A 13,814-nucleotide genomic window follows, 5' to 3' on the forward strand; every position below is an offset into this window, starting at 1 on the left:
CGCGACATGTTGCGCGGGGTACGGAAGGCGCGCGTGAAGGTCCCCGAGCCCCCGGGCCCCCGCGCGGGATGGGGGGCGCGCGGCGATCTCCCGAGAGCGCGGCGCCGGGGAGCGCACACCAAACCGCTGCCGCCCGAGCGCGCCTACGTTAGGAGGGCCTCGCCCCGCCCACCGGCCTGTCCGGGCCGTAGCGTCCCGCCTCCGCCTCAGGCCGCGTGGCACGCGCGGAACGCCGCCGGTTAAACTCGCGTGCGGTCCCCCCGTCCCCGATCGAGATCTCGATCGATCACAATGAGTCTATAATGTATATATGGCAGGCGATCAAAATGATAATAATGAATGATTAAAAACATCGGACTATATGGCAGGTGATCAAAATGATAATAAGATTAAAAAAATCGAACAACTGTAATGTTTATAATAAGATTAAAAAAATCGAACTATAATGTATATATAAATGAGAAGGCGATCAAAATGATAATAAGATTAAAAAAATCGAACTGTAATGTTTATAATAAGATTAAAAAAATCAAACTATAATGTATATATAAATGAGAAGGCGATCAAAATGATAATAAGATTAAAAAAATCGAACTGTAACGTTTATAATAAGATTAAAAAAATCAAACTATAATGTATATATTAATGAGAAGGCGATCAAAATGATAATAAGATTAAAACAATCGAACTATAATGTATATATAAATGAGAGGCGATCAAAATGAATCACTGTAAGTATTGGTTTTATATTGAAGAGAAAGACACAAAGGTAGTATAGTAAAACAACTTTTATTTGTGAAAAAGCAACACACAGCCAACAATTTATTTTAAGAGCAAAAAACACACTGTCGTCATGGTTGTCGTCAATCAATCAATAAAAATAAAGAAACACAATATGTCTAACAGATACATAAATAAATACATAAATAAATAAGTAAAAATAAAGAAACACTATATATCTTTGGCAATCTTTTTAAAAAGAACAAATAGATAAATAGATAAAAACACTTTTTTATATCTGTGCATAGGTCAGATGCCACTGAACATTTGGAGGGAAGTAAAAAGTTTGGGGGCTTCCTCCTCAGGAGGTGGCAACACCAGATAGGATCCCAAGAGAGTCCTGATTGTATCCCGGGAAACAAGAGGCACGTAAGTGGTCAGAAGCGACGACGACAACAGCACGCACCACGCCGGATGCTATTGGGTGTTGGGGGCGCGGGGGGGATCGTTGGGAGGTTGAGGCAGCAGATGGCGTAAGGACTGATGTTGGGTCTGCGTGTGAGAAGAAAGAGCAAAATGAGAGGACGCATGGAAAGGGAAGACGACTGAAAGACGCATACGCAGATGTTGTCTCCAGCATTACCTTTGATTGTGCCTCGTCCCTCCTCTTCTCAGCGAGCCAGTCTTCCACCGAACGCCCTGCCGACTGAGAGCAAAAGTGCTCGTTCCTGTAACGGCTGTGGCCAAATGCTTTTGACTTGGGGTTTCCACAAAGCTTGCATTTATGTTGAGTCGCATTTCTCCTTTTGGGACCACCACTGCTGCCAGGGGGGGTGCTGACACTTGGAGTGGCGAAGCCCATATGCGGCCGTATCTGATGCTCCCGTATGCGAGCAGCAGGGGAGGACGAAGCGGACACGGCAGCAGCGGAGGAGGACGAAGCGGAGACAGTGGCGGAGTAGGGCGAAGCGGATGCAGCAGCAGCAGCGGCGGCGGAGACGGAGGAGGAGGAGGATGAAGCGGACACACGCGCTGCAAAAAGCTCTGGCAGGACAGGCCCTCTGTGAGTGACTGCCAGACCAGAGGTGTCGTTCGGGTGGTGGTATTCCAGGCCTTTACTGGGCTGCACCGCCTTCTCCAGTAAAGGCTTGGACGGTGGGAGTGCCTCTGCTGCGACCTGGTCTGCGGTGGGCGCCGGAAGCACTACGCACAGGCCCCTGGCCAGTTCCTCCTTGCTTCTCCGGTTGTACCTATTAAAATAAACAAATAAAGGGCAAAATGAAAATGCACAAAAAAGGCCCGGATGCGTGCAAGTGAGCGAGTCTCACCACTGTGAAAGGGTCCGGTGATTGACCTCCACCAGCTGGATGGGAGCGGCGGCCAGCAGCTGCGCAGACCTGCAGATCTGTTTGATGCGCCCGAAGTCACGCATCACTAGCCCCCATCGGCTCATCCGGATTCCGGCCAGGCTGTGCCCCTGAGCGTGGATGTGGCACAGCTCGATGAAAATGGCCTCCATCAACCTGCTCACACTCGGGAAGTGCGCCACCTCCGTGCCCTTTCCGATGGCGAGACTATCCGCAGAAAACGCTGCCAGGTGAGTTGCCAGCCTGGAAACCTCTCACATACCTTACAGGACAAACCGCACGTACCGTTTGGCACTGTCCAGGCCCGTCGAGTGGCGATTTCTGGCCGAGGTCTTGAAGCGGCCCTTGGACAACCTGTCCTTGTGCCGCGTGGGAAGGGCAAGGGGGGCCTTGTCCCTGGAGTCCAGCTTCAGCCACAGATCCCTGATGTTGGCCACCTGCGACTGAGTGACAAAGGGACTCAGACGCAGCTCCACCAGCGCCGACGCCAGGCGGCAGACGTGCTGGTAGCCTGTGCGTCCGTCCGGTCCGAGGACGTCCTGCGTCAAACGGGCGGCTTTTGGTCAAACTGGCAATTCAGCAAAAAAGACAAATGGACGGAGAGGCCTACATCCTCTACGTGGGCGTCTGGAGGTGGTGGGGGCGCAGGCGTCCTGTCCCTGTCCCTGTCCCTGTCCCTGTCCCTGTCCTGGCACTCCATCATGGACTCAGACAAGGCCATGAACTCCGGGTCTCCTTCGTCCGGATCTTCCACGTCGACCGCCCCGTCGTCCTCCTCCTGCTCCTCCTCCTCCTCTTCCTCCGCCACCTTGTCCATCCAAGCAGTCGGGTCGTCATCCTCTCCCTTCTTGTCACGACCGGGGTCCGGATGGAGCGCGGCGCCGGTCTGGGCGTACAGGTAGTCCAAGCCGATGAGCTCCCCTGAACGCGAGCAATTTCAAGTCAGAACGTGTCACGCCGGTGGGAGAGAGAGGGAGGGAGGGAGGGAGGGGGTTGGCCTGGCACGCCCCTACGACTTACCGGTGTACTCCCCCGGCGGGGTGTAGTTTTCCACCACCGTGCGTTTCAGCAGCTTCTGCGTCAGCTTTTGGAAAGCGCTGAGCAGGCGGGAGTTGTAGCAGCGTGTCAAGGTCGTCGACTGGCCCCCCACCACGGCTGCCCTGGCTCGGTCCTCGTTCCACCGGGTCAAGCCCTCCAGCAGGTAGACCTGGAAGTGGAGGGCGTTGGCCACGGTGCCTGCCAAAGAGGACGGAAGGAGAGTTACGCTTGCCCGCCCGCCCGCCAACGACCCCCGCCACAAAACGAACGCTCGCGCTCCTCACCTGGAATGAAGCGGCACTGGTGGAGGTGGAAGCACTCCAGGGAAGTGGAGCCTCGCGCGCACTTAAATATGGGAAGCTTGATGCCACCTCTCGTCACCTCCCCCACCTTGGTGTATATGGGGATGCCGGGCGGGTCCTGGATGCAGGCCATGTGCTGGCGCTGCGTTTCCCAGATGTGCCGAGTCCTGGCCTGGTCGAGGAGAGCCATGCCCATGGTATCCTTGGCCTCCCAGAAGTGGTCCAGCACCTCCTGGATGAGCCGCGCCGTCTCCTCGGCCCCTCTGGTGCGGCGACGGCAGTGTCGGGCCAGCTCCCTGACCGAAAGAGTGACCGGTCGGCCGCCGTCCGCGCCCTGCTCGGCCTGCTTGGCCCGTCTCAGCACGTTCCTGTCCTCGGCGTCCCACTCGAAGATGGCCAGGGACAGCCTGGCCATGAAGGGACCGTAGAGGATGTGGGCGTCTGTGGTCACCCCCCTGGCGAAGCGCCGCATGAGGTGCCACACGTCCAGCCGCACCATCAGATCCTTCCAATCGCCGAACATGGCCGCGACCTAAGGCACGCGGGAAAAGAGAGAGCGTTAAGAGTGGGACGCGAAAGAGCCTGCGCGCCGAAGAATCAATTTCACCTACCTTGCCCTTCCCGGTGGCGCAGCAGCAGTCGCGGTCCACGTACAGAAGCTGAGGCGGGGCCTGTCCCGCCTCCCTGTACCGCCGCATCAGTCCGCTCGCCATGCACGACAGCCCTTCGCCCTCGGCGACAGTGAGCACGGACATGAGCACCTGCCCGTGCTCGTTGCCCACGTTGGTGACCCAGGCGGCGGTTCCGGCGGCCGCCCCCGCAAGCTTCTTGGCCATCTGTAAGCGCAAAAGGCACGGGGTGAGTGTCAGCAGCGGGCGGCGTGGCGTGGCGTGGCGGCAATGGAAACGAGGCGCACCCTCGGACGACTACCTACCTTCTTGGTGGAGTCCATCTTCAGCACGCTCCCGAAGACCGACGTGATGCGGGCCTTGTTCTCGGGAAGGTGTGGAATCACCGCTCTCACGAAGGCGGCCAGAAACCAGACTGTGCGGGGCACAGGGCGCATGCACCCTAGAACGCCGGTGGGAACACCCAGCTGCTCCAGCACGGAGAGGTAATCCAAACTGTGCCTCAGCCACTCCAAGGTGTGCCCCTCCTGGATTTTCCGTCGCAGGCTGGTGACGGAGTTGCCCAACGAGCGGTCCTTCAGCATGTGCACCACCTTCAAGTCGCAGGCCAACCTAGCGGGAAGCAAAGAGATGCGGCGATGTGCGAGGCTGAGCCGACGACCACCGCTCGCTCGGTTCCTTTCTTACTTGTACGTGAGGACGGCCGGGAACTTCAGCTGCTGGTACATGCTCATCTGCTGGATGATGGCTTCTTCCCAGGCCGAGTACTTCCGGCGGCAGCCGATGCACTCCAGGTACTCGGTGCCCATGAAGTACCAATCTTGGAGGTCCAGCACCCGCCGCACGGTCCGGTACAGCCCGCCTCCGGTCAGCCGGTGCCGGCAGTGGGGGCAGGCCAGCTTCAACCCCCACATCTTGTACGGCGCCCAGAGGAAGAAGCGGTGGTGGAAGAAGGCCTTGGAGGAGGTGGGGGGCTGGGTGTAATAAAGTGGCGTTTTGGGGGGGTCCCACCATAGCTGCAGCTCCGACGTCAGGACCATTTTCCCACGGGAACCTTTGACGTAGAGCGCTTTGGCCAGCCATTCGTGCTCGGTCTCCGGCAAAGTTTGGCGCCAGCCCTTCGGCAGCACCTGCGACAGACGGACGACACTCTGGTAATAAGTTGCAATGCCTACCTTTGTGCCGGGGGTCGACTCTGTGCCAGCTGTCTGCCCTCTGGCGAGTGCACCTACGCCAGAGGCGGACGCGGCGGAGGTTGAGGCGGCTGCTGACGGTTCCTCAGACACTGTCGAGTCGAGACATCGCTGTCAGTCTAATTTCATTCTCACTCAGACTACGCAGTAGAGACATTAAATTCACTCACGCTGAGACTCCACTTCTGCGGCGGCTTCCATTAGCTGCTGGTCAGACGGCTCACCCTCTCCTGTAAACAAACGCCCGTAAGTGTCGACAATCATTTTTAATAATGATGACGGTCTCTATGATGACCACGTTTACCTGCTTTGTACTTGGCCTGTCTGTCTCGGCCCAGGATGTACTGTTGGAAGGAGTGCAGCCGCGAGCCCTGGAACACCTTGGTCTTCCTCATCCATGCCACGTATCTAGGATAGGATCATTTCATTTAACCTAACCTCCCTCATTTTGGTTAATGACATTTTTCACAGGCAATAAGACAACTTACGATCGATGCTCCTCGCCGGGGGAGTCGTACAGGAAGCGATAGGTCTCGTGGCGGTACTCCCCGAACTCCAGCAGCTTGTCATCCATCTCCCTGACCACCGGCGCGCCCATGAGCATCATGCGGTTGCGGACGGCCAGGGACATGTCCGGGAACAGCTGCGCGTAGGATGCCAGGCCGTCTTTGTTCCGAGCCAGGGGCGACTGTGACGTGTCTCCGCCGTCCCGCTCCTTCTGGTGAGAGGCCAGGATGGAGCAGGCGTAGCCCACGTCATTGCTCAGCAGCCACTTGAAGGTCCGGCCCCGGTACTGACCAAACTGGAGCTCACACTCGCTGAGCACCAGCTGCCAGCACCCGGGGTCTCCTCCACCCTGGACCACACGAGCCTTGGCGTCCGCCGTCACCTGATCCGCCATTTTGCAGGTCGTGACCGTGGCTGCAGACCTACGACCATGAACAATTTGTCATTATACTCAAATAATGTCACACGTGATAGCAATGTACATTTATTGGGGGGTGGCATCGTCATCATCATCATCATCATCACGCTCATCCTACAGTGTACCTAGAGGCTCGGGCTATCTTGGAGGCTTCCTTGGAAGACTCCAGAGTCAGCTGTTTCGAGAAAGCCAGGGTAGCGGAATTGAGGATGGAAATCCATCGTGCTGAAAATAAAATCATATTATAATTTCTATCTACCATTAACAACTTTCTGACTGACTGGAAAGCCACGTGTGTCAACACAAACAATTAATGCGCATGACCCAGCAACAACGTCGTAATAGGCTGAATACTGTTATATCATCATTCAGTTCGAATTTTTCACAGACACCTGTTGAACTGTTGCTGTACTCATGAATCGGGAACAACGTGTGTGCACACAAACAAATTAATTCGCCGCAAAAAAGTCATTTTAACCCAATAAAAACGATGTAATAGGCTGAATACTATTATATCAACATTCAGTTCGAATTTTCACAGACACCTGTTGAACTGTTCCACTAATGACTCGGAAGCAACGTGTGTGGACACAAACAAATTCATTCGACGACGCAAATAAGTCATTGGACGGACATTAAAAACGATGTAAAGTGAAGAAATTAATCAAAGGAAGCTTACCTTGAACGGCAATGGCGTCTATATTACGAACGGCGGCGGAGGGTGGGAGGAACCCGCATTGGGGACAGCCAATCGGGAGTGTAGAGAGTTTATGGTGTACGCTGATTGGCCGCCCTAGTAAGTTAGGTGGACCAGTCAGCGAACCCCGAGTATGGCTTCCCTCGGGCCGCATTATCGCATTGCATCTCAACATCAAGGAGGCGGGCCTCAGCCAAGTTTAAGCGCGTGGTGGTGTCTTTCAAATGTGCAGTTAATTGGACTTGTTTATGCTGTTCAGCTTCCAGTCTGCGTTTCACCAGAGCATCCTCTCGGTCGCTCCATTTGAGTTGGTACACCAAGTTCAGCATCAGGCAATCAAGTGTACGAGCGAGACTTTTATCTTTTAAGGTTTTGTGCTTGGCATCACTCATAAATTCTGCGATGTTATCATTAAGGACTTCTAGGCCAGCAGTTTTGACAGACCTAGCCCATAGCCTGGGACAAGGTCCCTACTTAAATTACTGACGAGCTCTTACATTGTGTCAAGATTGTCATATTGACTGGGACTTTCTGAAAGTTCCACCATGATTGCATTGCGTGTGCGGTAGCTGTACGAGGTACGCAACTAAAGTTTTTGTAATGTGGACTTGTTTGAGTAGTGCGTCTAGTTTGGAATAGAGGCACAATATAGGCGATGTAATTACTTGTTCAACAATTAAATGGCGTTCGCAAATTATGGTGTAAGGGTTTATCACGTGACTTTAAAGGTGTTTGAGAATGTGCGCAGAAGAAGTGATTGACTAGCACAAAAGTGTTGACGCCGTCAGGCTATGCGTTCACGTTTTAAATCTCAAACTGGTCAAAAATAACAGGCATAAAGCTTTAGATCACATCCATCCATTTTCTGAGCCGCTTCTCCTCACTAGGGTCGTGGGCGTGCTGGAGCCTATCCCAGCTGTCATCGAGCAGGAGGCGGGGTACACCCTGAACTGGTTACCAGCCAATCGCAGGGCACATAGAAACAAACAACCATTCACACTCACAGTCACACCTACGGGCAATTTTAGAGTCTCCAATTAATGCATGTTTTTGGGATGTGGGAGGAAACCGGAGTGCCCGGAGAAAACCCACGCAGGCACGGGGAGAACATGCAAACTCCACACAGGCGGGGCCAGGGATTGAACCCAGGTCCTCAGAACTGTGAGGCTGACGCTCTAACCAGTCGTCCACCGTGCCGCCTTTAGATCACAATCATTTAAAAAAAAATAAAAATAGTGAAAACGGAGGGTTAATAAACGCCCTTTATATCGATCGTGAGCTGAGGCGGCTGGTTAGCCAAGCTATTGGCCGTGTTCGGTTGCTCGGCGACGCCGGGTTGCCCGGTGCTCGCAGCGGGGATCGGCGCATACAGGAAGTTTACCAGCAGAAAAAGCACACAGCGGTGCTCTTATGAAAGCCCACGTTTATTGTTTCAAAAGCAAGGACCCAAGATGAACGTGATGCCTTAGCACGCATTCGGTAAAAGCCTACTAGCAGCTGAGCAGCGGCGAGTTAGCAAACAGCTTCCAGTCACACAACCGGAAGTTGCGTGATGGAATGAATGTCCACGAGGGGGCACTCGAGGACAACCCGAAGCTTATGCCACGGATCGAGGCCACGAAGGAGTGACCAACGTGGCGACATCACGATGACGTCACATTTCCCCAACAGAAGACGGAAAATTGCGGAGGCTTAAGTCTAAATGACCAAATGGCATTAAACAGCGTTCAACGCAGAGGCTTGTGGTTTCAACACAAAGCGAAAATGGCGACCGTCGTGGGTGCCGCGTTCCCCCCCAGCGCTAACACTTTTGCTTGAAGCTTGCCTGACATACCACAAGGATTCTCGGTATAACGACGCCTCTAGTGGCAGCCAGTGACTTCCCAAATCTCCTATTTACACAGCGAAGCTCAGAATAAAATTCCCAAAACCACAACGGGCATATAGCTAGTGTGGTTAGCTACTCCAGATGCTATAATCGGGGGGAAAAAAACAAGACAAGAACCGTACAAACGCTCAGAATTCGTGACCCGTTTGCAGTTCTTGAAGGCCTTTTCAAACAGAACTTTACGTAGGGAATCTTCCCACAGTTCAACACATGCAGCGCACAAAACTGATATCCAAATAACATTTGCAATGCAACCAATGCTAGTTTCAATAGGGCTAATCTTAGTTTTCTCTCGTTAACAAGAATTTCTCTCTCAGAATTTTGTCACTATGGTAACGGAATGTACTCACATAGCTCAACCTAGATAGCAGAGGACCTGCCTAAACATGACCCTGCAAAGACGGCGGCTTCCATCTAGGTTTATTGCAAAATATTGTGAGTTCAGTATGTTTGGGTTGGATCAAAAAATCTTGGTATCTCCTCACATGGGTTGCACCACTCTGTATATTAGTTGAATGAAAATGTAATTAATTTAGGAGAAAAGAATATGCTGGAATCGATGGCTGTGTTACTTCCGATTTAGCGTAATTTTAAATTACAGCATTATAAATCAAGCTATTTTATCAAGAAAAGGGGCGCTACAAAAAAACTCAGGACAAAGTCCTGACAAACCTTTTATTCTCAGTTTCGTAATTTTGGTTGCTACATGAATTAAATAAGAGTTCAAGTGTCATGTGTGTGTGTTCCGGGTTTTGGCTTCCCCCCTGTTTCACACACACCTGCTCCTGTGAGCATCTTCACCACCTGTGCCTCGTTCACCCTAATTACCTATTGTATTTAACCTCGTGTCTCATTCCCTCTCGTTGCCAGTTCGTTGTACCTTGTCGTCGCGTTCCAGCATTCCTTGTTTCCGCGTCCCAGACTCACAGTAAGACTTGACCCTGTTCCGATTATCGACCTTGCCTCTTTGCCTCATGTTTTTGGATACTGTTGCCTTTCTTGGATTGCCTGCCTGTGTACCGACCTATGCCCGTCTATTAAACCTCTCTTTTTGGAAACTGTCCATTTGTTTTGGAGTCGTGCATTTTTGGGTCCTATCCTCTGTTCCGTTCATGACAGAACGAACTGGCCATAACATGGACCCAGCAGACTCAGACCCGGTGCACAAAGCCCTTCAAGCGCAGGGTCAACGCCTCTCGAAGCAGGATGAGCAGATTGCTGCCCTCCACCTTCATCTAGAGGGACTGTCAAAGCATCAGGACAATATGATGTGACAGGTGGCCTCGCAGTTTGAACTTCTTATGAAAATGATTCAAGAGAAGGAACCAGTTGGCACCACACCCAATACCGCCATGGTATTTCCATGTGAAGTAGTCACCATGCAGCCACCTGCCACCTCCACTGCTGTCTGCCCACAGCTCTCTAGAAATTCTGGGAACATTAAGCCGTTCATCACACAGTGCGAACTCCACTTTGAGCTGCAGGCAGCTGCCTTCCCCACCGAGCGGGCAAAAATCGCTTTCGTCATTTCCCACCTGACTGGTCGTGCGGAGGCGTGGGCTACTGCTGAATGGAGCCGCAATTCCGCCGCGTGTCATTCATGGGCTTTTTTCGTAAAGACTATGGAGCAAATTTTTCAATTTTCCACTCCAGATCGTGACGCAGCTAGCTCCCTTGTCACCTTACAACAAAGCAACCGCAGGGTGTCAGATTACGCGATTGAGTTTCGCATTCTAGCAGCTGAGAGTCATTGGAATAATCGGGGGCTACTCGATGCCTTTTTTTCAAGGACTATCCCCCGCCGTCAAGGATCATTTAGTCCCGCTAGACCTGCCGACCGACTTGGACACTATAATCGCTCTCGCCGTAAAAATAGACAAGAGGCTTTTGGATCGCGAGCTGGATGGAAATCGGCGGAGGGCACTTGGAGCACTTGGAGCACAGCGCACTTGGAGGACAAGCCTCTGTGACCAGCCAAACCAAGGCAGATCCCCTGGTTCCGGTCTCAACCCACTGGCTAGCATCCCCACGGATGAACCCATGCAACTGGGCAGGTCTCTCCCCTGAGGAATGTCAACGCCGGCTGAGGGAAGGGCGGTGCTTCTACTGCGGTCAGTTGGGTCAATCCATGAGCAACTGTAACGTCAAAGTTGCCGGTGCCGGTAGCAAGGGCACGGGAGAGGTGAGTCTGAATTTCATTAAGGAAGACCCAACACGGGTTCTTCCTAAAGTGACACTATGCTCTACTGATCAAGAAATTCATACACCTGTATTAATTGACTCTGGTTCTGACGCAAACTTACTCAACTCCATCCTCGTTAGACGTATGCACCTTAGAACCTTTGAAATAAAACGCCACCGCAACGCCTATGCTGCAGACGGCAGATCATCGAACTGCGACCTAGGGTGTCCTGGTGCCAAGTGCACGTGTGGACACCCTTATGCTTGAAGATGGTGTTCGTTATGGAAAATCCGTGACAAGCACAGAAGTCCAACAACAGAACACTGCTCGGGTTCTGATCGGGGGGGCCGTTCCTCCCAATCACGCCCTTCCAGGTCTCACTGTCATTGCCCACATGAGCATTGAAGTCCCCCAGCAGAACAATGGAGTTCCCAGCGGGAGTGCTCTCCAGCACCCCCTCCAAGGACTCCAAAAAGGGTGGGTACTCTGAACTGCTGTTTGGTGCATAGGCACAAACAACAGTCAGGACCCGTCCCCCCACCCGAAGGCGGAGGGAGGCTACCCTCTCGTCCACCGGGGTGAACCCCAACGTACAGGCGCCGAGCCGGGGACAATAAGTATACCCACACCTGCTCGGCGCCTCTCACCGTGGGCAACTCCAGAGTGGAAGAGAGTCCAACCCCTCTCGAGAGGACTGGTACCAGAGCCCAAGCTGTGCGTGGAGGCGAGTCCGACTATATCTCGTCGGAACTTCTCGACCTCACACACCAGCTCGAGCTCCTTCCCTGCCAGAGAGGTGACATTCCACGTCCCTAGAGCCAGCTTCTGTAGCTGGGGATCGGATCGCCAAGGTCCCCGTCTTCGGCAACCGCCCAGCTCGCACTGCACCTGACCCCTATGGCCCCTCCCACAGGTGGTGAGCCCATGGGAAGGGGGACCCACGTTACCCTTTCGGGCTGTGCCCGGCCAGGCCCCATGGGTGCAGGCGCTCGCCTTCAAGCCCCACCTCCAGGCCTGGCTCCAGAGGGGGGCCCCGGTGACCCGCGTCCGGGCAAGGGAAACCTGAATCCATTAATTGTACTCGTCATAGGGGTTTTTGAGCCGTGCTTTGTCTGGTCCCTCACCTAGGACCTGTTTGCCATGGGTAACCCTGCCAGGGGCATAAAGCCCAAGACAACTTAGCTCCTAGGATCATTGGGACACACAAACCCCTCCACCACAATAAGGTAACGGCTCAAGAAGGGGATTTTTTTTTAAAAATAGAAAACCGTCTTTCTTGTAACTATTTAAAATATACTGTTTTCCTTCCAGTTACTGATGGTGTCGTGGTTCATTCGCCTGACTTCAATGCAGCCAGCGTGGGTTTGGTTCCCACTCAGTGATGGTCTCGACAGTGTATGTGCCCTGCGACTGACTGCCGACCAGCTCAGGGTTTTTTCTGTCTTTTGCCCGAACTCAGTTGGGGTAGGCTCCAACACCCCGCAACTCAGGATCAGTGCTGTTGAAATGGATCCATGCATGTCTTCCTTCCAGTGTCAGACTGGCATGACAAATGACTTCAGTGGTTGAAGCGTTAATGTTGATACCCAAAAAAATCATATTTAATGATAAAACAATCTGGGTTTTTTACAGATTGCAGATATATTACATCAAATGGTGATGGCAGTAATGTAGTAGCATCCTGTAATTGTCTCCTACATGTATGAGAAGGGTAAAAGGTGTTGCGATACCAACAGGATTTTTTCTTAAAAGAAGTCGTATTGACATTTTTTTTTAATGAATGTTTTAAATCAGGCGGCACGGTGTACGATTGGTTGGAGCATCTGCCTCACAGTTCTGAGGAGCAGGGTTCAATCCCCGGCCCCGCCTGTGTGGAGTTTGCATGTTCTCCCCGTGCCTGTGTGGGTTTTCTCCGGTCACTCCGGTTTCCTCCCACATCCCAAAAACATGCATGGCAGGTTAATTGAAGACTCTAAATTGCCCATAGTGTGAATGGGAGTGTGAATGGTTGTTTGTTTTTATGTGCCCTGCGATTGGCAGGCAACCGGTTCAGGGTGTACCCCGCCTCCTCCCCGATGATAGCTGGGATAAATTTCTGCACGCCTGCGACCCTCGTGAGAAGAAGCGGCTCAGAAAATGGATGGATGGATGGATGTTTTAAATCAGTGACAGTGAAATATGAATATTTCAGGAGACTTTTATTTTGAAATGCCACATCAGATTTGGCCCCTCCGTGAACTGTCCCCTTATCGTGGTGGAGGGGTTTGTGTGTCCCAATTATCCGAGGAGCTAATTTGTCTGGGGCTTGATGCAAACAGGTCCTAGGTGACGGGCCAGAGAAAGCACAGCTCCAAAAACCTCAATGATGACAAACAATTCGGGAAGACGTTTTCCCTTGCCCGGACGTGGGTCACCTCTGGAGCCATGCCTGGAGGTGGGGCTCGAAGGCGAGCGCCTGGTGGCCGGGCTTGCACCCATGGGGCCTGGACGGGCAGAGCCCGAAAGGGTAACGGGGGTCCCCCTTCCCATGGGCTCACCACTTGTGGGAGGGGCTATCGGGGTCGGGTGCAGTGTGAGCTGGGCAGTGGCTGAAGGCAGGGACCTTGGCGATCTCATCCCCGGCTACAGAAACTGGCTCGAGGGACGTGGAATGTCACCTCTCTGGCAGGGAAAGAGCCCAAGCTGGTTTGCGAGGTCGAGAAGTTCTGACGAGATATAGTCGGGCTCGCCTCCACACATGGCTTGAGCTCTGGTGCCAGTCCTCTCGAGAGGGGTTGGACTCGCTTCCACTCTGGAGTTAACAACAGTGAGAGGCGCCGAGCAGGTGTGGGTATACTTATTGCCCCCTGGCTGGGCGCCTACTTATTGCCCCC

At 53.0% G+C, this 13,814-nt stretch overlaps 2 protein-coding genes across 4 annotated transcripts in view; both read right to left on the bottom strand.

Moving 5' to 3' along the window:
• The window catches only part of LOC133472541 (gastrula zinc finger protein XlCGF57.1-like), a 51,768-nt gene that overhangs the window by 16,307 nt on the left and 21,647 nt on the right, over nucleotides 1-13,814 (bottom strand). The gene's annotated exons all lie outside the window — the stretch shown is intronic.
• On the bottom strand, nucleotides 774-7,040 carry LOC133472525 (uncharacterized). Of its 2 annotated transcripts, XM_061763447.1 has the most exons (15): nucleotides 6,854-7,040; nucleotides 6,300-6,399; nucleotides 5,738-6,178; nucleotides 5,554-5,657; nucleotides 5,420-5,479; nucleotides 4,744-5,341; nucleotides 4,362-4,668; nucleotides 4,039-4,263; nucleotides 3,410-3,959; nucleotides 3,108-3,323; nucleotides 2,698-3,008; nucleotides 2,373-2,626; nucleotides 2,049-2,294; nucleotides 1,364-1,970; nucleotides 774-1,272 (listed from the first exon to the last, which is right to left on the bottom strand). In XM_061763447.1, exons 1-15 carry the CDS (start codon nucleotides 7,023-7,025, stop codon nucleotides 1,198-1,200), a joined length of 4,266 nt encoding a protein of 1,421 aa, XP_061619431.1. In that variant the 5' UTR covers nucleotides 7,026-7,040; the 3' UTR covers nucleotides 774-1,197. The 2 variants fall into 2 exon arrangements, with proteins under 2 accessions (XP_061619431.1, XP_061619432.1); XM_061763448.1 differs by lacking the exons at nucleotides 5,738-6,178; nucleotides 6,300-6,399; nucleotides 6,854-7,040 and having other exon boundaries at nucleotides 5,565-5,657.

Source organism: Phyllopteryx taeniolatus, chromosome 23 (genome assembly GCF_024500385.1).
Source record: "Phyllopteryx taeniolatus isolate TA_2022b chromosome 23, UOR_Ptae_1.2, whole genome shotgun sequence".
Classification (NCBI taxonomy): Eukaryota; Metazoa; Chordata; class Actinopteri; order Syngnathiformes; family Syngnathidae; genus Phyllopteryx; species Phyllopteryx taeniolatus.

Excerpts from the sequence above, each read along its gene's own strand:
- LOC133472525 (XM_061763447.1), bottom strand. The coding sequence starts at position 7,025 with ATGCGGCCCGAGGGAAGCCATACTCGGGGTTCGCTGACTGGTCCACCT. Across the intron at positions 4,264-4,361 it reads AGATGGACTCCACCAAGAAG|ATGGCCAAGAAGCTTGCGGG; the intron begins GTAGGTAGTCGT and ends TTGCGCTTACAG. Across the intron at positions 2,627-2,697 it reads CAGACGCCCACGTAGAGGAT|GACGTCCTCGGACCGGACGG; the intron begins GTAGGCCTCTCC and ends CGTTTGACGCAG.